General features: G+C 43.6%; 1 protein-coding gene across 1 annotated transcript; it reads left to right on the top strand.

The window, feature by feature from the left end:
• Positions 1-5: 5 nt before the first annotated feature.
• On the top strand, positions 6-27999 carry ALG13 (ALG13 UDP-N-acetylglucosaminyltransferase subunit). Its single transcript, XM_064670426.1, is given in 28 exon segments — positions 6-214; positions 797-962; positions 1181-1319; positions 3061-3166; positions 4816-5013; positions 5963-6046; positions 6870-6920; positions 7659-7705; positions 8619-8691; positions 10457-10538; positions 10876-11056; positions 11780-11855; positions 12568-12676; positions 13770-13834; positions 14711-14811; positions 15445-15572; positions 16269-16503; positions 16669-16782; positions 16987-17143; positions 19120-19261; positions 19682-19741; positions 19868-19923; positions 20547-20609; positions 20971-21142; positions 22350-22472; positions 25902-25942; positions 26790-26970; positions 27075-27999. Coding segments are annotated over 28 exon segments (3297 nt in total). The 5' UTR covers positions 6-133; the 3' UTR covers positions 27341-27999.
• Position 28000: the final 1 nt, after the last annotated feature.

Raw genomic sequence — 28000 nt, 5'->3', positions numbered from 1 at the left:
CAGCTGCCCCCGCCCCCTCAGGGCCGAGCCTGCCCAGCTCCCTCAGCGCGGCCGCCATTTCGGGAGCGCCGAGCCGGGCGCGCGGCGCCCTCTGGTGGCCCCGCGGCCAGCCCGGAGCCGGCGGTCGGTGGCCATGAAGTCCGTGTTCGTCACCGTGGGCACCACCAGCTTCGACGAGCTGATCGCGACCGCCCGCTCCCCGCCGGCGCTAAAGGTGAGGCGGCCGAAAGAGCGGCCCCGGCCCGCGCCTCCCCCGCCTGGCGCCTGCGCCGTGGGAGCTGCCCCGCCCGCCCCAGTGCCGGCACGGGCTGCTGGGGTGTCTGAGGGCGGGAGCGTTCCGGGGTGTCTGAGGGCGGGAGCGTTCCGGGGTGTCTGAGGGCGGGAGCGTTCCGGGGCTGTCTGAGGGCGGGAGCGTTCCGGGGTGTCTGAGGGCGGGAGCGTTCCGGGGCTGTCTGAGGGCGGGAGCCGTTCCCGGGGTGTCTGAGGGCGGGAGCGTTCCGGGGTGTGTGAGGGCGGGAGCGTTCCGGGGTGTCTGAGGGCGGGAGCCGTTCCCGGGGTGTCTGAGGGCGGGAGCGTTCCGGGGTGTCCGCGGGGAGAGGCGTGAAGAGCTGGGGGAAGGGGAGGGGGCAGCGGTACCCGGGCCGCCGATCAGGGCCCGGTGCCCGAGTTGGGCACACCCCCTCCATCCATCCCGCCCCTCATCTGTCCCCGTTATCGCTCCCCGTCATCCCGCCCCCTCCTCTCCCCTGTCATCTCCCTGTCACCCGTCCCCTCACCGCTCCCCGTCCCGCCGCAGGTGCTGCACAGCCGCGGGTACCAGAGGGTGGTGCTGCAGGTGGGTCGGGGGGCGCTGCAGCCGCCGCAGCCCGGCGGCAGCGCGGCCCCGGAGGTGGAGGCGTTCCGCTTCAAGGACTCGCTGGCAGAGGACCTGCGGAGCGCCGACCTGGTCATCAGCCACGCAGGTACAGCCCCCTTTGCTTGCCGGGCCTGTGCGCCTGGATCGAGAGTGGGGGTCCGTGCGGTGAAGTCTGTGACTTTCCAGCTCGGGGGTGGGCTGATTGTTAATGTTGAGGTCTGCAGTTAGAGGTGGGTGGTTAAATGTCCACCTCCAAGAATCTCCCCCGATTCAGGAGCAAGTAGGATATTTCATCTCTCACCGTGTTTTCTGTTGCTGTTGTAGGTGCAGGTAGCTGTCTGGAGACTCTAGAAAAAGGAAAACCACTAATAGTAGTAATAAACGACAAGCTGATGAACAACCATCAGCTTGAACTGGCCAAACAGCTCCACAGAGATGGGTATGTCCTCTGCTGTAACTGCAGGTATGCAGCTGCTGTGGCTGTCCTGGCTGGGCAAGTGCTCAGCACATTGACTGTGTTACTGCAGAATTCAGAATGTGCCAAAGAAATGTACATCCTTCTTTGTAACCTCCATTTGTTTGCACGTTAGATTTTCCAGAGTGGACAGATTAACATTACATGCTAATTGACCAGACTTACCAAGCCTTTTGACCGTGGCCCCTTTAATTATTTCTTTTTCCTTTGAGGGCACATGTATTCAGATTAAAAGAGGAAAAATTTAAACTAAATAGAAGTGGTTGAATTTGGAACGGTCAGGTAGGATCCTAGAGGCACCTAAAAACTACTGTCTTTTTCTGCTCTTTCTCACTATTTGTGGGATTCTTATTTGAAGTCTAGAAATAATACAGCCTAGACCATCAGTTTGCAACCACAAACCATACGGAATCAGTTCCTCCCTGCAGACTCAGGACTCCATCATTTTGCTACGTGCACTTTCCTTGTAAAGGACAGGAGCTGAAGTTGACTGTGCAGCTGCACTAACATAACAAGATTAGAAGTATCTGGAGCATTTAGAACAAAACATAAGAATGGCTTTACTGATACAGATCAGGAGTCTACATAGCTCAGTCTCCTCTTGGCAGTGGCCATATACAGATGCCCAGCCAAAAGCAGAAACAGGGCTAGAACATGTGGTTGTATTACTTTCTTCATAATGCTCTTATATACTTTGATTCAGGGGGATTCCTAAATCAGATGCTGTCTGGTTAAGTACCTTCAATACTGCTGTCTTTCAGTTACTTTTTCAGGCTGCCCTTTTAGCCAAACTTTCAGAATCCGATATATTCTCTGACAAGGAGTTTCACAGATCTACTGCCGGTCATTTCAGGGGAAAAAATAAAACAACCAAACAAAAAACACACACAAAAAAAATTCCCAAAACAAACCACCGAGCAAACAACACCAAAAAAAAAAAATCCCCTCTCCCATCAAAAAACTCAGCTCCTTTTGATAGTTCGTATTCATCCTGACTCCTGTTTGTTCCATTTCCTCTCCTTTTGGACTGTACCTTACTGTTTTCTCTTATGATAGACTGCACTCTAGAAATAACAGATGGCCTGTAAATTGAAGGCAGAGGAAACACAACTCCTAATTTTTAGTCTGCGTCTTGTTCCTTTGCCCTGCAAATAGGATTTCATATGTTTCAGAAGAGCTTTCTTAACAGACTAGGTGTGGCATTCATTTATATTGAGCAAGTTTTAAGAAACTTGTTATCTTGGTGCTTCTGTCAGCTATGGAGACAGGAAGGAATTTTTATTTCTTTTTGTTGGGCAGTGGCAAGCATTTGAGCCTTGTCTGCAGCTTGATAATAGCAAGTAACAGGTTGATGTAGCAGTTTTTATGGCTCTGGGATTGGTGGAGAACTGTGCCATGTGTTCAAATAGGATGAATTTCCTGGTATGGTTCATGGAGAAGATCCTTGGATGTTGTTCAGTCTCCCAGCATTGCAACCACAGAAGCTTAAAAAGTTAAGGAGCTGAGGTGGTCTGTGAAAGCTGAAGTATGTTCTCAGCAGTGCTGCCTTAAGAGCCAGTTCTGGTTGGGGCCTGCTGCTCTGTGAGGTCTCTTCCTTTCATGTCCTTATTTTGGTTTCCATGCTAAAGGATTACGTACGTAAAACTAGAAAGAAAATTGTGTGTATAAAAAAATTCCCTTTGGGGTGGATTTCTTTTTTTTAATCTCTGGGTTTGATCTGTTTTTACAGCACTCTTGTGGAGACTCTGCAGTTGATGGACTTGTCAACTTTGAAACCTTTTCCGCCTGGACAGCCAGAAAAGTTTGCTTTGTTCTTGGATAAAGTTGTTGGGTTTCAATAAACAATACAGAAGAATAAAAATGTGAGAAAAAACCCCACTTTTCTGCTCTCGTAGTGAGGTCTTCCCATACTTAAGATCTACCAGCTTGGGCAAACCCTCAAAGAAGATGTCTGTTAATATTAACTGGCATTAGATGGTTTCTAATTTAGTGCCAGAGTCACCCAGCTTTATGCTTAAAAGAGCACAGAGCCAACCAGCAGAGGAAGAGTATGAACTGTCTGGTTTCACGGACTGACATATTTACATCACAAGATCTCCACTGGGATGGTAATTCCAGTGATGAGGACAAGCTAAACTACTTCTTAAGGGGCATATATACCAAGGACGGGTGGAATTAAGCTGGTTTTGTTGATGTTCCTGTGCCGTTCTGCAAATAAGCAGAAGCCTTCTTCATGTGCTTACAGAAATCTGTAAAGAGAAGTCAAAAGGGAGAGATTTAAGCCTCTTAAAAGAGAAAGGGGCATGTGGTGAATCTGGGTGAGAAAAGTACTGCAAAAAAAAAGTGCTGCTGCTGAACTGCCCACCAGCTGACCTGCGTTTGGGTGATTCACTGCCAAAGGAAAACACAGGAGAGGAATGGGCTTAGCAGTACAGTCACTCCATTTACACGGTGTTATCCCCATAGGGACTTAGTTTGGGCTTCTGTAAAGCCCAATATTTCCTATTTAGACTAAATATTGGTAAGAAATTGATCCCTGTGAGGGTGGGGAGGCCCTGGCACAGGTTGCCCAGGGAAGCTGTGGCTGCCCCATCCCTGGAAGTGTTCAATGGCAGGTTGGACAGGGCTTGGAGCAACCTGGGCTAGTGGAAGGTGTCCCTGCCCATGGCAGGGGGTGGAATAAGATGATCTTTAAGGTCCCTTCCAACCCAGACCATTTTATGAATCTGAGGCTGATTCGAGCCTCCCATTTAAACCATTGAAATGGTCAACTATGTTGATTTGTTTAGGTAAATGTTTTGAAAACCAAAGGGTTTACAAACGTTCATGCAGGCTCTTAGGTTTGTAAAGGTCTGGAATTGCAGTGCTAACTAGTGCTAATTGCCCTTCCAGCAAGTTCGTTATTTGTTTGGGATTTTTTACTGATGTTGTTTAAAACAACAAAAAACCCCTGATGTTTAAGTGGAATTTTTATTAGGAAGTTGAATGTACATAGAGGCATTCTCCTAATCAAGTGGAATAACCAGGCTGCACAGGTGTCATTTTTGCCGATCCCCGAAGTTTATCCCAAGTACTTTCTTAGGAACAACTAAGATTTTCGTGTCCTTAACGATTTTTATAGAGCTGTTATTTCAAATTTACTGCCAGCAACTTGTCTCCGGCCCGGGAGCGTGGAGGGATGTCGCAGGGAATTCTGCATAACCACCTGGACCGATGTTCCCACTGGTTGCGTAGCCAAGGATGTGGAGCGATGGAGCTGAAGGAGCTGGCTCAGCAAGGCAGGTCGGGGAGGAAGGAGAGGGCTGCGCACTCCCGCCGGGGGCTGGAGCGGGCCGGGAGCACGGGACAGCTTAAAATGGCCCGGGCGGGGGCAGCTCCTGCGGGATCGCCGGGAGCAGGGGAAGGCCCCGGGGGCCGGGGCCGGGGGGTCCCGCCGGGCCATCCCGCAGGTGGGCGCGGCCCCTCATTAGCGGCCCCTCATTAGCGGCGGCCGCGCGCGGAGCCGCCGCGCGCCGAGCTCGCGTCCGCCTCAGCCGGGAAGATGCAGAAGGGCTGGAAAAAGTACTTCGGGCAGAAGTCCTTCAGCGAGGTGGCCATGGACGAGTACCTGGGAAGCCTGGGACTCTACCGCAAGATGACGGCCAAGGACGCCTCTTGCCTCTTCAGAGCCGTCTCGGAGCAAGTGGGCAGCCGGCCGGGCTGGGGGAGCCCGGGGCGCCTCAGGCCGAGCGCCGCCGGGGCTGGGTTGGGGGTGCTCCCGGAGACCCCCGGGTGCCCGGAGCGAGGTGGCGCGGGTGGGGATGGAGGGGGTGTGGGTGTGGATGGGTGGGAAGGTGTGTGAGGATGGGAGCGATCGGCCCCGGGCACCGGGCGCTCCTAGTGCCGCCAGCCCTCACGTGTCCGTGACCCCCGCACCGCCCCGGCTCTGGGCTGCTATCAGCCTTTACAGACTCTGTGCTGCTACCAGCCTTTACAGACTCTGTGCTGCTACCAGCCTTTACAGACTCTGGGCTGCTATCGGCCTTTACAGACTCTGTGCTGCTACCGGCCTTTACAGGCTCTGTGCTGCTACCGGCCTTTACAGGCTCTGTGCTGCTACCAGCCTTTACAGACTCTGGGCTGCTACCAGCCTTTACAGACTCTGGGCTGCTACCAGCCTTTACAGACTCTGGGCTGCTACCAGCCTTTACAGACTCTGGGCTGCTACCAGCCTTTACAGACTCTGGGCTGCTACCAGCCTTTACAGACTCTGGGCTGCTACCAGCCTTTACAGACTCTGGGCTGCTACCAGCCTTTACAGACTCTGGGCTGCTACCAGCCTTTACAGACTCTGGGCTGCTACCAGCCTTTACAGGCTCTGTGCTGCTACCAGCCTTTACAGGCTCTGGGCTGCTACCAGCCTTTACAAACTCTGGGCTGCTACCAGCCTTTACAAACTCTGGGCTGCTACCAGCCTTTACAAACTCTGGGCTGCTACCAGCCTTTACAAACTCTGGGCTGCTACCAGCCTTTACAAACTCTGGGCTGCTACCAGCCTTTACAAACTGCGGGGGAAACAAGGCTAGCGCGAAGCGTGAAATGACCTCTGAAATCTTCTCCTTCGTTCCTCTGTAACTTTTATTTTCTTCCAGCTGTTTTCATCTCAGATTCATCATCTGGAAGTTAGGAAAGCTTGTGTCTCCTTTATGAGGCAGCACCAGTCCAAGTTTGAATCCGTGAGTAACTGCGTGGGGCAGCGGTGCACGTGTAGTCGGGCAGAGCCGTGGCAGGGGTGTGTGGTTTCGCGCTAAACACGCCCACAGGGACATGCTGTGCCTTGCCTGGCTTGCCGCCTGTAAGAGAGAAGTGGCAGGGTGACTGCTCCCTTGCCTTGTTTGAGTTGCAATCACACCCCAAGTTACTAAAACCCAAGCAACAGGGTGAGAGTTATTTGTGTATAATCTCCACGGAGCAGCCACTGCAGAAATGAATAGGTAGGAAATATGTAGGCCTTTAGAGTAAGAAACAAATATCAAAAGATAGTGGAAGGTTCCAGTATGTGTGAAATCATGGGGGTTTGGGGTGGGGTTTTTGGTTGGTTTTGTCTGTGGCAGTTTGTGTGGGTGCAGCTGCGTGTGTGGTGTTGGTGTGGGGTTTGGGGATTGTGTTTTGGGCTTTTATTTGGTTGGTTTTTTTCCCCAGTAATCATATGTAAGTGAATAATCTAAACTAGGAGGGAGATGAGCCCCAGAGTATGGGTCACTGACTGGTGCTCCTAACTTTTTTTAGAATCTCTTGGTATTCCCACGTTGGTACCCCAAATCATTCCCATGATTTAAGGCAGGGAAGAGCTAAATTCCTACCCCTGGTCAGGCCAGAGCCCTTCAGAACCCAAAACTGATAGGAATTGGCAGACTAGTCCTAAATTTGATATTTATGTCCCCAGCCCCTGCCCTGCCCTCTTCCATACAACAGCTAGTAGCTGTTATGTAGTGTTTAGGTTTAACTTTGTTTTCCAACTGCCTAAGTTTTTGTATTTGTTTTCTTCATTGTTGAAAGTATGTGGAAGGCTCATTTGAGAAATACCTAGAACGACTAAGAGATCCAAAGGTAAGAACTGATCTAATACTTGTCAAGAGACTAAAATTTGAGGAGACTAGAAAAGGAATGTAATTAGGTGACAGTTTAAAATGTGCTTGAGCTTTCGATTTTTTTTTAGATGGACCCCAATCCTGGGGTCTCATTTGCATAAGTAATACTAAGGGTTTGTACTAAATATAACCATGAAAAAATTGTTTGTACGGTACCACTTTTAGTGGGGAATTTGTATGGGTGCAAAGAAGCAATCTCTGTAGGCTGGGCAATAAAACCTTACTCAAAATTGCATTTCTTCTCTAAGAAAAAAACAAATAACATGGAGTATACTTCCCATTAAATGTTTATCAGGGTTTGCAATCCCCTGCCTCTTCCTTTACCCCCAGGTTCAAATACCAGAGTTCAAAGTTTTATTTCTTTAACCTTTAACCAGTAACCTTCATCAATGCCGCAGTCTCTGAAAAAAATGTGATTTTAATTTCAAAGCAAATCTGTCTTGAGCGATGTGTTTTAAGAGCTGCTGCCAGAACCGTTCTGTTTTACTCATTTTGGTAATTGTGGCTATCCCATCCCACAGACCCCTTTCACCACACCACACCCTCCCCCAAATCCTAATATCTCAACTTCCAGTGCATTGATTGTTTTAACAAACTGATGAGTTTGGATGGGGGTTTTAATACTACAGAGAGCTGGAACAAAGTTGTTGATGTTGAAGATGCCTCTACTCTTTTATGTAATCTTATAATCTTGCAGGAAAGTGCTGGCCAGCTGGAAATAAGTGCTTTATCAATGATGTACAAGTAAGTATCTGTTTATGTTTCCTTGTTTTGGGTTGATGGTGTGGGGGTTGTGGCCCCAGAACCTTCTAACTCTTTGTCACTGAGATGTGGAACATGGTGAGAAATGCTTCCTTAACACTTAACTGACATGTAAATGATGCCATCCCAGCTCCTGTGGGTTAAGGGGAGGGTCACTTTCCAGGGATGCTCCTTTGTTATCTGTTGATGTTAAACTTTCTGGTGGCTGAAGGATGGAAAATGGGGAAAAACAAGGGGCTGTCTGTAGAGGAAACGCTGTGGTAGTTAAAAGCATGACTAAAACTCATGTGAGCCTTCTTGAAAGCACCAGTAGTGAGGAGTACTTGCCCTACTTGGTGCATAAACCCTGATACTTATTTCAGAGGTAAATTAAAGCCTGCAGAGGTGCTGCTGCCTTGCTAAAAATGCTGCTATCCTGTAACAGGCTGGCTCTCCAGTGCTAGAAATAAGAACCCTCCCTTTGCAGGCTCGTTGTGCCCAGTACTAAAGGAACAAACTGAAGTTTGGCACGAGTTACTAGTTCTCTGTACTGGGGTTCTAGTCCTTTTGCAGGGGGACTGGTTCCCTTAGTGATTGTCTTGTAAATTGTAAATTCTAAAAAAATAAATTGTCTCAAGGTCTGAGCACCCGTCTACCAGCATAAGTCCTTGATTTCATCTGTGAGTAAATGCCATGCACTTTCCTGCATAATTTTTTTGTTCCTCTCAGGATAGGTGGTGTTTACTCATCTGGCCATTGCTTTATTGGGAGCATTCACTTTTCAGGAAAAGTACTTCACACGATTTTTTTGTAAACCAACAGCGGATTCTCTAAACAGTTCCCTGCAAACTTCTTCATAACATGGTTCTACTAAAAGTTTGCTCTTGTAAGTCTTGTTTTTCCTCTGCTTACCTAGGCGAGACTTCATCCTGTATCGGTACCCTGGAAAGCCCCCCACATATGCCACAGACAACGACTTTGAAGACAAGGTGAGCAGAAGTGAGGGCAATTTCCTCCTACCCTGGTATCTACTCACCTTCAGTCCTGCCTAGTTGTAAAATCTTGCCACTGGGATTGAGCTTTTGAAACTCTGGTGCCCTTGCATATTTGAACAAAACCGCAGAGTTGACTTCAGCTCCCAGAAAAAGCACAGGATTTGCACAGCAGTTAACTCAGTTATAGCAGCTTTGCTTCCTGTCTGAGAGATGGATTTGTGTGCTGTTCCCTGCCACTCTGTTCTGTTACTCCTGCTTAAAACTTTGATTTTGATAGCAAGAGGTAATATCACAACTCCGTAATATTCTTTCATGGTTCTGAAATCTTTGTGTAAAAACACTTCCCAGGGCAAATTTGAATAACCTGACAGCATAGAATGAAATGTGCTGAGTTACACCAAGATACATTTCTCATACTGGCAAATAGAAGGTGTTCTCCCCACCCCTAGTGCCACTTCCTGAAGTCAGATGAGGCATGCAGGTTTTTTTTCTTGAAGAGGAGAAGTTAATGGGATTGGACTGATCTATTAAAGCTGATTTCTGTGACGTACAAACTGATGTGAGTTAAGGATGGGAACTATTGAAACAGCTTGTCTACAGCAGAATTACTGCTGGGGGCAAAAGGAAGGAACATAGAGGAGAAATACTACGTATTACCTTCCCTCTGAGCCCTCTTGTTTTCTGCAGCCATGCAGATGTGACTAGTTCAGGCACAATTCCAGTTAAGTTGCTGTGGTGTGATTTCAGTGTGGGCTGTTATATTTGCCAAAGTGGCCAGTCTGCTCTGAATGTGTGCTGCAGCAGCTGTTGATTTCTGCTGATTAGTATTACTTACTTGGTTTGCACTCACTTCTTTCTTTTTCTTTGTAGTTTTCTGTGTAGCTTAATTTAATTCCAAAATGAGCTGAGTTTAAAAATCAAGCAGTATGGTTTAAATGTGTGTTTGTCCTCCAGGGCTTTACAAAACCAGAGCTCTCATTAAGTGTTGGCAGCTGTCTGTCATTAGATTGTACATACAGGCAGCAGCTCCTTCTGGTGTTGCTCATCCTCACTGGAGGGGAGAGCTTGTGTTGGCAGAATACACAGTGCTCACAGAATGAAGGGCCCTGGCCCCCCAGCCCCTGCTGGCTCTCTGGGAAGCATCCTTGCTGGCAGAGTGCTGGTAGCTGCCTGGCAGCTTCTGCTGGTTGCAGTTGGCTGTGGCTGTGTGCCAGGGTGGGTTTGGTGCACATTTACACAGTGTGCCAGTGCATCTGCTGCAGGAATCTGCATGCATCCCTTCAGAAAGCAGCACAATCCTTTTTATTAAAAGTTAGGCTTTGAGGGCCAGAGAAATAAATACTCTTCTTGTCTGTCTCATAAAGAGGGATGAAATGTGCCTTTGACACTTGGACAGTGGGTCTCAGGGGTACTGCATTTAATGCATTTATTTTATCTCTTGAGCAATTGGTGGTCTTGGAAGTAAGGTGGAAACAAACTCATATTTCATGTTTAATACAGCAGGATGTACAAATTGATGTTTTTTGTATGATTGGCAAAATTTAGAGACTTTACCTGGGATTCAGTTTTAAGCTGATTCTACAGCTTTTTCATATTTGTATTGAGAATATTTATTGTTTTCTTGGTGAGTTGGTGTCAACTATAGAATGAAAGAATAATGTAGTCTGGAGCTAGGATATCAGGTAGAAAGAATTTGGATTTACATAATTCCAGCCTTAAAGCTTTTTTTTTTTTGCCCCTTTTTTTTTTTCTTTTCCAGATTTTACTGTGTTGTTCCGGCAACGGCCATTATGACTCTGTGTATACAAAACAATTTCAGGAGAATGCTGCTGTTTGCCAGGGTAAACTCGAAATCATTTTTCTATGAAAGAGAATTACATGTTTTCATACGTTTATAGGCAGGGTTTGTTTCAGCTTTCAGGGGTGGGGAGAAGAGAGATGGAAGCTCATTTATTGTATGTTGATTAATATATACTCATTTTTTTAATCTGTTAAAGTGGGATATTGGACCAAATGACTTCCAAAGATCCCTTCTTCCCACCTGAATTACTTTATGATTCTCAATTAAATTTCATATAACTAGTGCTTTGTAACAGTAGATATATCTGAAGATATGCTTACCTTGAAAATTGCAGCGGTTCTTATGAATCTCATGTTATCGAGGTCTTTGTTGATCAGCTCTGTTATATGAGGTCCTATACAAAGGTGTGTTTGGCATGGATGAGGAAGAATTAAGGTCTGCAGTTGAGGTGTTTCGAAGTGGATCCAAGAAGAACAGAAACAGTGGTCGTGTAGGAAGTGAGGATGCAAACTTCGGTTGTCTCCATGAAAAAGTACCCAGAAATGCATCAGAAAAGAGGTAGTATTTTGGGAAGGGGATCTGGAAAAGGGAAGCAAAAAAAATTAAAAACCTTGCAGAGGACAACTTTTCCAAATTTCTTTGAATTTTTATGGAATGTTAACTCCCTTTTTGCTGTGTCATGACACGAGCACACACCTCCAGTATGTCGTGGAAGAGTAAATCCTGTGCTTTCCTTGGAGCTGGGAAGTGTCTTGTGATTGAATAACTTCTGCTCTGGGCTATGTTACAGTTGTGTCTTACTCTGTAAAATGACAGCTTATTTGTAAGGGAAATTGTTCCTTATTTCATCAAAGCTTTTTTATTGTTTGTTTGTTTTTTAGTGAGACACTTAGTACTCTTCTAAGCCTCTACAGCTCTGAAAGGTTGAGAGCTGCCTCTGGCCAATGCTAAATGCTTGGACATTGCTTTGATGGGACCTAGAACAGGGTGTCTTGTACTTGACAGTGCAAGAATTCAATCACTCAGTGGGATCACCCTCATCCTTTTCTAACTCAAGCAGTACCCTCATTAGGAGTGGATGTTGGAACAAGTAAAGGTTTTGCTCTTAAAGTTTGGAAAAGGATTATCCTGTACTGCATTGCACATCACTAGTGTTTAAGGCAAAATCTACCACTTGATGGCACCATGGTGCTTTTTCAGGTTGTATGAGCAGCTGGTTGATTTGATCCTGGCTAGAAATCATGTGTTGTATCTGTTGTAATCTTATTTTCAATTACTTAGGGTGGATGACTGGGAAGGCAATGATGCTGACAATCCAGAGGAAGCTAAGTTCAAACAAGGCATTGAAGAAGAAAAGGTTTGTCAGTTAGAGAAGAAAACTTTCCAGTTTGTTCTTGGTTTTTTCTGTTGTATGTTGTTACCCTTGTCAGGGCTAAACCCTCTTTTGACTTTTTAAAAACAGATTTTTGAAAGTATGTGGTTTATTTTTTCCATCTACTTTTGTCTTTTGGTTTTGTCCTCCTTGAGTTTCTATTAAATTGGATAAGCCTTTTTCCTTTCTGAAATTCTCTAGTTCTTCCCCTAGCTAATTTTCATTTCCACTGGAAGATGGAACTTAGCAGATGTTTCTTGGTCTGTTGTTTGTTTTTCCCCAGAAATGGTTTAAACTGGTTCACTTTTCTCTTGTCTGTAGTGTGGACTCCATTTGTAGAGTTTTAGAAACTCTACAAAAACCTGTTTTCAGATATAATACCTGAAATTTCCACCAGTTTCTGAGGTCATGGCTTCGTTGGTCTGGTTAGATTCCTTTGATTCTTTTTAAATAAAAAACATGCCAAATGTTACTCTCGAGCCTGTTTCTACTTTCCAAAATCTGTTTGCTCAGCACCTGAATACCTAAATGTGTTTTCTTATTCTTGAGTTTTAGTTTTTAGGGGATACAGTGGAAGTGAAAATTTTGGAAAGTAGCATCTGTGCACTTTAAAGTGATCCCCAGGTGCTGACAGGTTAGAGGCTGTGCTGAACACATGAAATGCACTTGTTAATGTTGCATTTCAACTCTGTTTTAGCCTTCAGAAAATCCTCCCAAGATGCCTGTTCCTTATAAAGTGCTAAAGGCACTGGACTCTGCGATCTATCGAAACGTGGAGTTTGATGTTTGGCTGGACAGCAGAAAAGGTATCTTTGAAAAGGGGAAAGCCAAAAAACTCTTCCTGTAGGTAGGACATGTTCTTTCTAGTAGCTGGTTTCTTGTCTGCAATTCAAAGTACAAAATACACTGCTTTTGATACTGTGTAATGGTACAAGGTTGCTAAAATCTGCTCTCTGCTACTTACTGACTGTATAGAGGAAGTAAGAGGACTCAAAGCAAAGTACACAACTCTGTGTTGCCATTCTGTTGTGTTGGAAACCAACCAAATTTGAGAATTTTTAGTTACAGTATGTGTGTAAGGACTTCTTTTTATAGCACGATTTTGGCCTCAGAACTGTATAATAATGAAGATCTCAAATTTAACGTTGAGATCTGTCAGATGGGTTTTTCTCCTGCTCCCCAGCCATCGTGGACTTTTACATTCTGGAGAGATTGCATGGTCTTTGTGGCTTGGGATAGGTTGGCTGCTTTTTGGCATACACTGTGGCTGATCTGTAAAGCAAGAGGTTACCAAGAAGGATAAGTTTTTAAGTGATGTTTGATGTCTGACCTGATTTGCTTTGCCTACTGCAGAACTCCAGCATTTTAAAACTGTGTAAGCAGTAATGTGGGTCATTAAAATTCTTGGAACAGAGTATAGTAACCAATTATCTGTGTGGAACACTGATGTGTAGAGAATCCAGGCAAGGAATTGAGAGAACCCCACTGAAATCTGGGAGCAAGGAGACCTTAGGCAATGTCAGCTTTTCTTGGATAACATTTCACTTTTGCCAAGTGCCACCAGCACTCTGTCAAGACAGGATATGCCCAAAATTGTGAATGCCAGCATTTGCACTAAATGTGGGATTAACTCTGTATCACCACAAAGACACTGTAGCGTTGAAGTAGTGGTGTTACTGCATTATCTGGTTATTATTGGTCTGTGACTTAGCCTGGTTATGGTCTGGTTTAGAACATCTGCAGTTACTTCACTGTTACTATGGGGAATGTTTTCAGGTATATGTAGGAAATGACAATTGGCCTATTAATTACAGTTGGATGCTGTCATGAAGTACTTTTGGGATACAAGAAGAAAGAACAGTAGTTTAAAGGCTTTTTTTAATTTTTATTTATTTTTAGAGCTTCAAAAAACTGACTACATGGTGTTTGCTGGGAGACAGTACTATTTAGGAGACAAGTGTCAGGTTAGTACTCAAAGGAGACTCAGTTTTGATAAACTATTAAAACTGCTTAAAATAGAATATGGTAAACCATTTTATTTCATAGAATTTTCCAAGGCTTCTCTCATTCTCTTCCATGTAGCAATTAATTTGACTTTCTTTTTAGTGTAATTTTTTTCTAAAATCTCCCCTTAAACTTTGGGTAGTGTGAAGGAAAAACAGTTTGGAAATTCATTGTGAACCAGTCATACACATTCTGTGTGTGCAGGCAGAGAGCTCAAAATGTACAGGATGTGCTTTTTGAAGGTAGTTGTCTTCAGAGTTTTTCACTGGGTATCAGCAAAAATTCTGGATGGTCTTGTCTTTCTCAGCAGTGATGTAGCAAAATACTTATATAAAATAGAAAGGGAAGAGTAGCATGATGTGACCAGGAGATGCTGAAAGGAAGGTCAGTTCTCTTTGTATTCTGATGTTGTGTGTAGTCAGGGCTTATTTTTTTTAATCACTGTTTAAAGTAGTGCTGATGATTCACTTAGTGACTTGTTTCTTGCTGAGCAGAGCTTTCCTTTCCAATTTCCTGTTTTATCTTCTGTTCTCAAGTTCCTAAGAAGTAATCTTCCTTGGTACTTATCTGCTTGGCACAGTGTATAAAAATAAGTTAGGAAGCAGGTATCTTACCTCTCTGTCACTCACCAGACTGATTTTATTTCCTTTTCCCTTCCTTCCTGAAGGTAGTACAGTGCTCTTTATTTTGCCTGTAATTTCAAGAAGTATTTGAGACTCCTGGGCCAACTCAGTAACACAGGATTGGCTGGGAGCAGCCTTTGCTATTAGTGGTTTGTGGACAATATTCTGCTGCAGTTTGGGATTTTTTTAGAGCTCCCCTTGTTGTCTCTCCAGGTGCGTCTGGAGCCGGGAGAGAGGTATTACAATGCTCACATCCAGGAAGTTGGACAGGAGGGCAACACATTGACTGTGTTTGTTGAGGAGCTGGCAGAAAAGTAAGCAATCTGCTGATTACTTCAAGTTTGAACTCTTTCTAGTTGAGTTTCTGGGTTCTCACAGATGCTTGAAATGGGATTGTTAAGGTACTTGGAAAAGAGAACTTTGGCTTTTAAATAAAAGCGAGGCATTACTTCCTTACTGGCTGTCACTCTTCAAAGAGAATATTGCAGGACATTTTTTCTCTTGAGTTTCTGATGACCAAAATCATTAGTGTAATGCTTTCTGTGGAATCTTGCTGCTCTTTATTCACTGGAAAGTGAAAGTGATCTTTGCAGTTTGGGCTTAATTCAGAGATACCAAATTACCCTCTGCTGTTGGTTGGAGTTTTTATGTTGTACCCAAACAACTAAATAATTGGCACTTCAGTGAATCAAATCCCTTTCCCCCCCTTGCTGTTTGAACATTCATCCTTTACCAGGAAGTAAATAGGGTTGAGACTAAAGCCTAGGTTGCCCCTTTTTATTAAACAAGTAGCAATAATGTGTGCTTGGTGTCAGAGAAACAGCTTATTTATTTTCACAAGCTGTTATGTTTTCTGCTGCCTCGGTGTTGCTTCAGCTCCCGTTGCTGTGCAGTTGTGCCCAGTGTATCCTTGGGGCACTGCTGACATCCCTGTGTTCTTTGTGCAGACATACAGTTCCTTTGGCAAACTTGAAGCCAGTGACTCAAGTGGCTCCTGTCCTTGCTTGGAACATGGCTCACAACCGAAGGGGAGTAGCCTATCAGAAAATAACAGGTGGACACTTCTCAGGAATAGGTTTGTACAGGTTTTGAGCAGCTGGGGAGAGTAGGGGAGACACTTGTGACAGTTGTAACTGTAGCAGTCTTTGGATATTGGAAGTGACTTAATTCAGCTTGTGATACAAAACTTGGTCGCTGCAGGGGTTTCATGTAAAGTTATCTTTCAGACAGAGATGAATTTGCCTTTGCAAAAGAGCAAATCCATTGAAATACAGAGCAAATTGGTTATTGCTCAAAATTACTGAAAACAAATTTGACTCTTGAGAACCTTATATAAAGACTGCATCAGTGAACCAGAAAGCTTGTCTGATTTGGCATTAGCAGAGATGCATGGCTGGACTAGGGCTTCCCCAGCCAATTAAATATGGATTGAAATTGTTTAATTCGGAGGAGTTGTGGTTTTTTTATTTTTATTAAATAAGTTCAGCCTCCATAAAGAGATTTTAAATACTGAGAGTACTGATTTGATTAGCTGAAGGTGGGAAAGTACTTAACATGTGAGATGCTTGTATTCTCATAATGTAGAATACCTGCTTGAGCCTTCAAAAGAAGGGCCTGAACTTTGCATAGCTATGATGCACTTTTTCTGTGATAGGCTACTGGCTCTTCCTTTGCCATGTGTCCAAATACTAGATCTTCTCAAATGATAAAGAGAATATAGCTCGGGTTTAAGGTGTAAATCTGTCTCTTCTGTCCTCAATGAAAACTGCAGAAATGGGTATGAAAACACGAAAGAGAATGCTTAAGAAAGTTCGTGGAAAGGAAGTCTTTATGGCTGTGGCTTATAGCAGGGGTCAGCCACTTCTTCCACCCCGCCTACAGCACAGTGTTCCTTCGGGGCGCTCTCCTCCAGCTCACTGCTCCCAGGGTGCTGCAAACATGGCACCTTACAAACCCTATCATCAGCAGAACCCTCAGAGACATCACCGTGGATTTGGGATGCTGAGGTATGAAGTCTTGGAAAACTGTCTTGAGGTGACCACTTGTTTTCTGTTCGTTCTTGCTGCAGACTAGTTAGGAGAGAGTTTGTGCTGCTTGATAGGTAAAACCACAGCTGAGTTCCACCTGAGAGGCACTTCCTGGCAATTGCACCTTTCCCCCTTTAAACTCAGGGGGTCTGCCCAATTTATAAACAGGCACAGCATGGTTGGCCCTCAAATAGCATTCAACCCCAGGCCAGGAAAGAGATGTTATCAGAGCTAGGACAATTTCTCCTGCAGGTCCTGGTAAGTGACCGTAAACCTCTTCTACCAAACACTGCTCAGCCAAGCATTGGGGAGGATGGTGGGACATGAAGGGCTGAACTGGCTGTTAGTGGCACAGAGGAGTTCTTGTGGCTCTGCAAAAAAAAAAGAGTTAAAAATGAGCACCAAACCAGTGGTGAAACTGTAGCTGGTGGTGATTCTTACCCTCCTTTCTTGTCCTTGAAGCTCGTTCAGCCGGAGCCGCCGTCAGATGCAGTGTGAGAATAAGGAGTGTCAGGATGGGTTTCTGGCAGGGCATGGAGAGGAGCCTCAAGGGCCAGAAGAAACTCTGACTTTCTATGAGATTGAAGGAGAGAATGATGCTGCTTTTCCTACCTTGCCAGTAAGTTATGAACAAAGGGTAAGCTGAAACCTCTCAGAGAGAGAGGAGGAGGGAAAAACTGTACAAATGCACAGCACTTCTTTACCTAAATATGCAGCAGCTTTGGGGTTTTTTTCTTGGAATAAGGCTTGGCAGTGAATGTCTTTGAGCATGGAAGACTAAAATTAGTTGAGATCCTGTAAAATCTGCCTAAAACCTTAGTTTTTCGAAATATTCCCCTTCTTTCTCTGTATCCTCACCAGCAGCACTTGTTTTCTTCTTAGTATATTTTCATAAACATAAAGCCATGTTTCTCCTTTCTATTGCAGTTTGAAAAACAAAACAAAATCTCTTCCTCCTGTGGATGTCTGTCTCACTCTAAATGTTGTGGGAGAAAGCTTTTCACTTATTTGCCACTCTGTAATTTATTGTTTGAGTAATGGGATTCAGAAGCTGTATGGTGATAGCCTGGATTGTTTCTGTGAATTTGTAGTTGGGTAGTTTTGAATTAGCATGTTGTTCCTGCAACAGTGTATTCTGCTATAGAAACTGGAAAAAATACGAATCTAGACTTCTTGTAAAACAGTCTTTCTGTTGATTTGTAGATAAAGTGGCAGAGTGTATTCTTAAACTTTAAAATACATCTTTTTCTTGTAGTCCAAGCCTAGTCCAAAGCTGGGTGTTCTATCAAAAAAAAAACACCAAAAAACAACTGATAAAGAGGTATCTGAATAGGAAAGCAGATCTTTTAGAAACAAACAAAAAAAAAGCTTGGTAGGTTTGAATTTTTTGAACTGTATTAAAGCAGAGAACTTAACAAATATCTTTAAATGAGGGAGAGGGAAGGTGCTCAGGGTTGCTTCAGGAGCAGTCATTTTTTCTTTGCCCTCATGCACTAGATCTTTAATTTTTGCTCTGATTTTTCTCCAAGAGTGTCAAGGAATAAGGACAGATTATCCTGCCATTTCTTCTTTCCATATGAAATCAGTATTGCTTACTGGCTTTTCCTCCCCACTGCTAGACTGTGTACCTCCAGCTCCTAAGGAATAGGTTTTCATGTTCATTCACTGACTTTGGTATTGTTGATGCCAAAGCCTTTTTTCTGTCTTGTTTAGTAAAGGAATATGACATTTTCTGGGGAAAGATGCATCCCACAGAGGACTCTGCCATCCTGCTAGAGGCCTGATGGGATAATCTTCTGACTTACAACCTCTGCTTCCACTTTGGAAATCTTTCAGGCCTCTCTAAGCACTTTATCAATCTTTTATGTCTTCTGAGGAGAATTTTGAGTGTCACCTCAGCCATCAGTGAATCGAGTTCTTTTACTCGAGCATCTCAATCCTATAGTCCTGCTTCAGAGAACTATATCTTTTAAATTGTGGTGTAGCTAGGTACTGACTTCAGTGCAAACACAAAGGGCATGTAAAATGTTGGAGTCCTTTGGGAAAACTTGATGTGTGCTGCTCTCTGAAACAGGCTTGCATGTGTGGGTCGAGTTAGTGCAGACAGTGGTGTCTGTGCCAGCAGTAACCCCTGGGTTTCACTGGTGGTGACTAAAGATAACCTTTGTCCATGATAATTGGAGTATTTGGGTGAACTGATCTGCTGTTAGTAGATCAGATGCTCCAGAATGAGGAATGCAGTAGTATATGTTGGAGGTAGCAGTCTTGGCTGTTCTGGGGTCTCCTTCCTCCTTTTCAGCTTTGTTAGAGCTGACTGAGTTCTGGGAGGAAGCAACTTGACTGCATAGCATACAACACTGGGAGGTCTTGAAATAAAAAATTGCCTAAGTATTCTAGGCAGAACAAAAGATAAAGGAAGGAAATGTGGCTGCAACTGTTTTGTTGGAATCAAGTGCATAGGAATGGACACACAGATGATACTTCAGTAAGCTTTGGTTGCAGAAAGCTTCATCTGCCAGCCTCTTGCTACTGTGTGTGTGCATCTGGGTGGAGCATGGAAAGGCTTTAAATTATTTCTAAATGCATGCTTCTGAGTTTGCTTTTCAGAGCCAGAGTAGTCCTGCTCCCACTGTCCATAGTCCATCAGGATTTTGGGTAGCAAGGAGAAACCAGAACTCTGTTTCACCTAACAAGCAGCCCCTGAATTCCTCAGAGGAGGAAGCAATAAGTGAAAATGGTGAGTTCTTAAGGGATTAGTAGGCAAAAAAACAGATTTATAAATTTTTCAATGTGCTTTTGATTGTCCAAGGGGGGTCCTTACACCTCCTAGAGATCTCTTTGTTGCGAGCTCTGAATATGTGTGTGAACACATTATATTTCTTTGTTGTCTGTTACAAATGTGTCTCTTCTGTTTAAGCTGCTAGCCAGCACCTTTGTAGAGGTTTGTAGCAAGTTAAGTTGCTGCTTAAAAATGCATGGTGTAAATTTGGTAATGTCAGCCTTGATAACACCATTTGTTCTTCCACCAAGTAGCTTCAGTGTTTATTTACTTTTTCTACATGAGGCAAGATGATACTTAAAACATGTTAGTAATGGATGCACTAAAATGTAATTGTAACTCCAAGCTTTTTTTTTCCCCCCTTTCCCTAAATCAAAGCTTCCTGTTCTATCTCCCTTGTAGGAAAATTTCATGAAGAATATATCTATGCACCTCCAGGTAAATAAAAATTTAGTCTTTACTGATAGAATATTTGGTGAATGTAATATTAAGACATTTTTATATGTTTCTGAAGGATTAGATTTAATGCAGCTCTTTTCAATTAATTTTGCCTATGCCCTCCAGATCCTGACTGTGAAACTGCACCAGTATTTAGTTCAGCAGAACCTACAGCAAACTTGGTAAGCTTTAGTCACAGTCTGTTCAGATGTGGGATTCTTGAGGTGTGCAGTATTCTTCACAGGGAATGTCCTTGGATGCAGGCTTAACACAGCAGGTCAGAGACTTCTTAGAAAGGCATGTTGGTTTCATTTATACATTCCCCCTCCTTTTCTCCCTAAATAGTGAGGTTTTTATCAGCAGTCAAGTTTGAATTGCACTGGATACATGAATGATTTTTCATCTTTTGCTCTGTGGAAGAGAAAATGTCTATCTGAGTGCTGTTTACTTTTCTTTTTCTACTCCAGACAGCACTTGCTTTTATCATGCTGCCTTTCAAGTTGTATTCCAGCTAATCTTAGTCCTCCACTGTGGGACTGAAGAGATCTCATCTATGATAGAACTGACCTTGGAGTTTTATTTTTTCAATTTGAAACTAAGTCTTTAGTCACCTGCTGCTCTACAGTGGGTGTGAAAGCAGTCCTGTGCATGTCAGAACAAAACTGCTTTTACTTGAGTTATGAAAGATGATCTGTGTGGGTGTATAGTCCCTAAATAAAAAAAAAAAAAATAGGAGTGTGGGGTGTGTGCCTTGTGGCTTCTTTGCCACTTAAATGGACCATGCTTGGTTTTGGAATCCCTTCAGGAAGAAGGGCCTGTCTCGGTGTCACCTCACGAGGAAGGGGCTTCCTACAGCTATCCCCAGAAGGTAGTATCTGGTACTTTATCTCCTACTTTATCCTGGTAGCCCTGTGGAGAGGAAACCACTCTGCTTGCATTGTGTCAGTTTGTGGGGGTCCCCTGCAGCATCTTGCAGCAAAGATTACAATTTGCTGCAACAAAACCAAGCAAAACAGAAGAGCCAGAAGATGCCTTGCAGGTGTCTGTAACTCTAAACTGGTATTTTTTGAGCCAATTTTTAGAGAATTTGGGTAGTTAGCTGCCTTTACAGCTAGGATTTCCAAAATGATTTATATAAAGTGAGAATTTTTGAAGTATGTTGTATTTCTGTAGTCTTTGTCAAAGCCAGTTGCAGAGGCAGTCTGCTGAATGCTCTGACTCTTTTCCAGGTGTTGGTGAACTCTGCAGGAGTTTCAGCCTCCACAGATGTTTATACTGCTCCAGCTACAGGCCTCTCTTCAAATTCTGCTGCCTCCACTCCAGCCAGTGTCACCACAGCAACTCCCCCCCAAACAGCAGTTCAGCCTGTCATAGTATCTCCCTTTTCTGTGGGGAGGCCAGGTAGAGTGTACGCGCTGCAGCCCTGGACTTGCAGTTCTAAGTTTGCAGTTATTTTGCCCTCCCTCCCCTCCCCCATCCAAAACAAATGCTAAAAGGTTTAAAAACAGAAATGTCACTTGCTTTGGTTTAAAATTACTTTGTTGTTGTAACTTGATTGCTGACTTTTTATTTTGAAGGGGCAGTTGCCCCCAAATTTGCATAGGAATTGGAGGTCTCTGCTTTGGGTTTTCCCCCCTTGCCACCTTTAGCCAAGAGTTTTGCTAGAAAGTTCTTTTTAGAAGACAGAAGTTCATGGCAGCACCCTGGAGTTGAGATACTGTTCCAGAGGCTTCACTGTCTCTTCCAGAAGAGTCACTGGCTGTGATGTTTCAGGACTCACACAAGTGTCCGGTTCATTTTTGTGACCCTCAGTTACTTCTGTGCTTACTTATTTCTGTGCAAGGAGATCAGATTTGTGGGTGGTCACATAGTGCACTTGCCCCCTTAGATGGATTTGCTTTAACATCCTGGAAGTGTCTGTTAAAAAATTTCATTTTCTCTTCTTGCAAGGAGGAATTTTCATGTCTTCTGTAACTCTTCATTTAGCATCCAAAAAACCTCCACCTTCTATTCTGCTCAGTTCTGTCTCACTTTTCTTAACCTTTTTTTTTTTTTTTTTTTCTAGTCTGCTTGAGAGTTTAGTCAGCAGAGCTCTCAAAGCTGTCTGCTCACCGGTGCCAACCTGCTTATGTGTTATTCCTTCATACCTAATGAATGTTTAACAGTAGGCTGTCCAAAATATTTTTGGCCTGACATGTCTTGAACCTTGTCTTGTTTTTGTGGGCTTATTGTCACACTTCCGATGACTTGAAGTGATTAATCTGTTCTCTGTTGTTCTAGGGCAGACAATTATATAAGAGAAGTCTGGCCTGCCTTCTATCTAATATGGAGAAATGATTGAAAAAGACAGTTTTTCTTATCTGGGATATGAAGCTTGCAGATAGACATAAAATTAAGGCTCCAGAGATCGGAACCTTCCCATCTGGTTTCAGAATTTCATCTGGACTTGTTTTAAAGTGATTGCTAAAGAGAATTTTGTTAGAGCCTGAATTTAGGGGCACTGTGGTGACAAAGTGCATGCTTAATTGTGTAACTGAGCACCTTGTTCATTTGACATACCATGGCAAAGTTGACTTTTTGCGTGACATTTGTTTCCTTCCAATTGTAGCAGTTTCTTCGGTGCCATTCCCAACTTACTCAGCTCCTCTTCCTCCAGTGAGTGAGGTGGGAGAAGCTGGTGCTGTTCTTCCAGCTTACTCTTGTGATCCCAGTGGCAGTGATCTGCCTCGAGGTAATGATGGTATTTTGTGCTTTTACTCCTGCTGCTCTTCAGCACTTCTGACTTGTGTTCTCCTTGGAAGCTTGACAGAATACCAGTAGTGAGAAGGAATAGCTCTTTGCAGCTCACAGGGAGTGAGAAATAATATTATAGATGCTTATGCTAAAACATTTTAATTCCCAGTTTTGAATAGAAAGTTTGTATCTGACTCAAATGTGTGATTACTGCAGCTCTAGATGGCACCCTAAATAAATGAATGTCAAGGGGGAGGGTGCTTGGCCTATAACATACTGGTTTGTGGCACAGTAATCATTTTTCTCATAACTGATTAAAATAATTGTATTTATAAAGTTGTGCTGTTGCACAGTTCAGTGGGCTGTTTGTGCTGTGCTCCAGGATGTCATTCTGTGGTATTATAAACCAGGGCTTAAGTGTAGGGTCATCTTGTTCCTTGTATGTGTAGCCTTGTCATCAGTTAGGACAGTGTTTAAGGTACATTTCAGCCACTGAGCAATGAGTGTGCAGAGACCAGGCCTGCTGTTTTCACAGGTCCTGCTGCTGTGCTCTTCAGTTACTCTGCTGTCTTGCCTGTGCTCTCAATTCCCAGATTTGTTCATCTTGAATATTCTGTTTTCCACTTCCCTGCTGTGGTACCATCACTCTGGCAGATCCTGGAACATCAGAGCTCATGCTTTTCAGCTCTAGGTGAATGCCCTTAGCTGATGCTTTCAGCACTTGGGAGAATTGGGTGTTAAGTGTGCTGACAAGGAGCTGGAGTGGATGTGGATTAATAACCTCTTCAGACCCCACCTGTAGCTCTTCAGCTGAGTCACTCTGCATAATATTGGCCACGTGCTTTTTGGCATAGACTCTAGAATTAGGATCTTAAGGTTGCTAATTAATTGCATGTAGCATTTATGTTGTTAGACTATATGATAATCTGAATGGCCTTTAGATTAAGAAATCCAGCAGCTTTGGGGTAGCATAGGGTAAAGTATGTGGGTGTACTTGATCTGGAGTTCTGTGTGCTTTGCTAAAGATACCTGCAGGCCTGCTATAGATGGGGGACCCTGACCTGGGAAGAAAACCTGCTGTGTGCCTTAGCATTACTTGTTGTACCTGCATTTGTTCCAGTTTTCATAGCCTCTTGGATCTTGTTTTAATGGCAGTTTGGACTTACAAATGGTCACCTTAGGTGTCCTACCCTTGCTTGGTCCCTTGTATTTGAAGGAGGTGTTGATAAAAGACTGCTTGATGGAAGTGTGTTCCAGAGACTGCAGCAGTGTTCAGGGTTGGCCAGAGCTCCCCATCAGCAGAGTAGAAACTTTGTCACGAGCTGAGCTTTTAATCAGCAGTCAGCGTGGTCTTTGTGTTTTCATTAGGGGTGGGTAACTTTCTTGGGCTTAGCTATTGCTTCATAGAAGTTGTAGTGTTTTACTGAAGACTTACTTGATTTCTGGACATCTAAAATAGGAATATAAACGAAGACTGGTCTCCTACTGTACATTCCACAGACAGCAGTATTTCCAGTATCAGTGTGTCACTTCAGTCTCTCAGCTCTTCCTTTGTACTGTTATCACTGCTATGAAGCAGCTATTTCATTCTGCTCTGATGCTTGCTTTGCATAGATTTGCATAAACAAAGAATAAAATTGGATAAAAAAAAACAACAAACAACTTGTTCCAAATGTGGATGCAGTTTCAGCTAGATACTAAAAAGTTGGCATTCATGTAGGCCTTTGGGTTATTTTTAATGTTTTAGTGACTGTGGTCAATGTTATAGCCAGATCACCAACACTTCCAGGACTAAGTAAGCTGACATAAGGATGGATCTGTGTGCACTTCCTAAAATAGCTGTGGGGACTGTTGACCTGATCAGATATGCTGAACATTAAAAGAATTGAAAATTGGCAGCAATGATAGAGGAACAAATCCTCATGCATTTTAAGACTGGAGTTTACATTGCTGACATTGTGCCTTCCTGCAGCAAAATCCCACATGCAGTACCACAGAGGAGCAGGGCTGGGAATGCATGGGACATGGGGGGATGGGGCAGCACTGTTGATCTAAGGCCCTGGTAGAGAATATATGGTAACTCTGAGGTGTTGCTGAATTGAAGCCCTTAGTGGTTTGCCCCTTCTGAGTTGTCTCCCTGCTCTCTGTGTCAGCTCCCAGCTGTGCTAAAGCAAAGTTTGTGCTGTGCAGTAGGTGACTTGCTCTTCCTGAGCCTTTAAAACAAAGCTGTATTGCAATCTAAGAAATCAACTTTTCTCATGCATAGTTCCAGAACTGCATCATGGGATTAAACACCTGCTCTCTTTTTTTTCCTTTCAGTGGTCAACTCTAAAGGTTTAAAACTCCTTCACTGTTTTTGGACAGTCAGAAATATGTTTCCAAGTTCAAGACCCTGTTGTGCTTGGAAAGTGGTTTCAAAGTTCCTCCACACATCTGATATTGTTTCTCAGCATTTCATGTACTTGCCTGGGGACAAATGATTCAGTACATGGAAGACAGAAGTAAAAGACTATTTGCAAGAAAGCAGGGAACTGAGTACCCTTATGAGGAAGGGGAAGGAAGGAATATGTTCTTATTCCTCCTTCCTTGCCTCTGTTTTCTCACTTGATGTAACAACCAGTGAGACCCCCAGAACTGGGTGGGAAGGTCTTAGGGTCGTTGCCTGTGTGGTCCCCATTGACATGTCTCTGTGACCATGGTTCAACAAAGCTCTAAAGGTGGAGGTGGTGGCAGAGACAGACTAACCCTGGGCAGCAGCAGTGTGAAGCTGGAGTCTCTGGAGCTGGCCTGTTGTCTCGGGTGCCAGCCCAGTAAGGGTGTTTGCAGTACGTGGGCAGTGTACAAACTGTGTATGGAACAGCTCTGGTGAATTGTCACTGAGAGGTGTGTGAGAAGGCTGCTTCTGCCTGTCTGCATGCTTCCAAACCCTTTCTCGTTTCTGTAGTGAAGGAGGGAGGGCCTTTAGTGGTCAACTTCATTTTGGGACTCATCTGATTTCTATTTGAGAAAATACTTTTTCCTTTAAAACCTCAAGAGTAACGGGAAGCCAGATTTGCTTAAATCCTAGTTGCTTAGACAATGGAGACTTGTAACAACATTGGCAGTTACCACTTGAGTAATCAAGATGAGTAAACCAAAATTAAAGCTAATGTAGTCACTGAAGTTAAATAATAAGTTGGTCAGACAAATGCTCTGCTATTGCACAAAGTCTAACTGGATTAAGTTAAAAAGATAAGCTAGCATTAACAGCCACTTCTATTCAAGATACATTGTTTACCCTTGAAACTTTAAAAAAAAAGTAGTGCTAAGATACTCTTATTCATTACGTAAGAGTAGCTGAAAGTAAAACGTTCTTAATGTGTGTAGATTGCTTTTGCTTCTTGGTTTTTATTCCTCTGCTCTTTAACGTCATATCCTTTCATTTCAGATACAAAGGTCTTGCGGTATTACTTCAATCTGGGATTGCAAGTAAGCACTTTTAAAATGAGTATAGTAAACTGTAAGAACTGCTGGTTTTCTTGGCAAATATGGTAATGTATTGAACACTTCTAAGTGTGCTAAATGTGCATCCTGTGCTCCTGACTGTTAATACATATTGGCTTGCTTGGTGGAGATCAAAGTGTGGCTCAGGAAGTGAAGTTCTAACTCAAAATATGAAGCATGCTGTATGTATATTAAGTTATTTTACTCTGGGTCGTGGTGGTGGTTTTTGGATTTGCTTTTGTTTTTGCCGGGGATGGTGAATAAATATTGTTCTTTCAGTGGAGATAGGGCAGAGAACCTGAGCCATTCTTAAGAAACTTTGTGTACTTAGACAAGACATCAAAGACCACTTAAAGATGTGTGGTTTGAGTCTTCTAGGACTTGTACAGCTGTGTTCAGACTGGTTAGCACCATTTCTTTGTGTTCTGGAAACTCTTGCTCTGTTGAAGAGTTGTTTCTCTTCCAGTAGTCATATGCAGTGTCAGTCTGCTAGTCAGGGAAGTAAAAGAAGTAATGTGAACTTTTTCAAACGAAGAAATATCAAAAATCTTTTTGAATATGACCAAGCCAGTAGGTGGGAATGTTCTTCCTCTGTAAATACTTCTGGCATAACAACAGTGTGGAACTAAGCTGACTGTTGCTGTGTATTGCAATATCATTTCTGGTAGGTGGTATTTTTTTATTATTATTTATTTGTTTGGTGTTTCAAGGGGCTAGGAAGGTAAAAAATGCACTTTTTCCTAACTTTAGATCTGAACCAGTAGCGATTTGGAGGAGGGGGGAGTATGTGCTTATATGCCTGACCTTGTGGGTTTTTTTCTTTTTCTCTAAGTATTGCCATCAGAGCTATTGGCCTTCCATGGTGTATGTACAGCCAGTGCTGCCTCCATCTTCAGTAGAAGTTTATCCAGCATATGCTGAGCCAGCTCCTGCCTTGGATCAGTCAGTACCTCAGATCTTCACTGATGCTCGGCAGACTGAAGTCCAGGTTCCCTTGGAAGCACCAGCAAATGGTTGGTATTTGAGTCCTGCTGTGTTCATAGTAATGAAGGACAGTGTAAAAAGGCCATGAATTTGGTTAAAGTCTGTGTATGTGCATTTTGTTCTGTTTTTTAAGGTAACTTCCCAAATGCAGAGCCTCCACCCCTATCCTATGGACCAGTGTATTACCCAGTTGTGCCTGACCCCTTCAGCCAGCAGCCTCTGCCTGGGTTTGACACTGTGGTACCTGCCTATCACTATGTTGGTACCTGGCACCCAGTAAATCCTGCACATGGAAACTCACCACAAATGGCCAACGCTGTGAGCTCAGGACCACCACACCAAATCAGCTATATTGCCTCACCTAACCCTGTACCTCATGACATGCCTCAAGGAATGTAAATCTGGGAGCTGGAAACTCATTCTTGGTTTCTCGTTTCTTGGTTGTCAACTATTGTTAATATATTTTTGTAAATGTTATCCTGTCTTGGGGGGCTGAGTCATTTGATCAAGCTGCATTCATATTTCATGTTTCTCTTTAGGTTTATGCTCCTAGTTGACAAGATGTTGTTTTAGTTGATTAGGGAAGCATAGGAAAAAGGTACACACAATCTGTGATGCAGGGAACACAACCTGAATGTGGCTGCATAAAGTGTGTGGAAAGAAGCGCTGTCACTAAAGGCATGTGTCTCTGAGAGGTTGCACTGAACACTTGAACACCTGGTTCTTGTTGAAACACTGAAATAGGCTGCCACTACAACTATAGATAAAAATTTGGCATAGAGTCATTAGAGGGTGAAAACGTTTAAAATAAGTTGGCTTTCTCAGATTTTGCAAAACAAAGCTGCTTTGCCGCTAGTGGTCACATATTTATCATAGCTGTGTTTCTTCTGTCTGCCTTCATAGTGCATAGATTTCATGACTGGAAATACAAGAATAACATTTTGATCTGTTGTATATTTGTAAGATTTGTTTTGTGAAAGCTGTTGCACATATGGTGATAGTCTTTGGTGGTTAATTTGCACTGACAGCACAAAATAAAAGCATTGAACATGTGAAAAT

This window comes from Pseudopipra pipra, chromosome 13 (assembly GCF_036250125.1).
Source record: "Pseudopipra pipra isolate bDixPip1 chromosome 13, bDixPip1.hap1, whole genome shotgun sequence".
NCBI classification, from domain to species: domain Eukaryota; kingdom Metazoa; phylum Chordata; class Aves; order Passeriformes; family Pipridae; genus Pseudopipra; species Pseudopipra pipra.
Note: the sequence above shows the minus strand (reverse complement) of the source record. Positions and strands in the feature narration are given on the sequence as shown.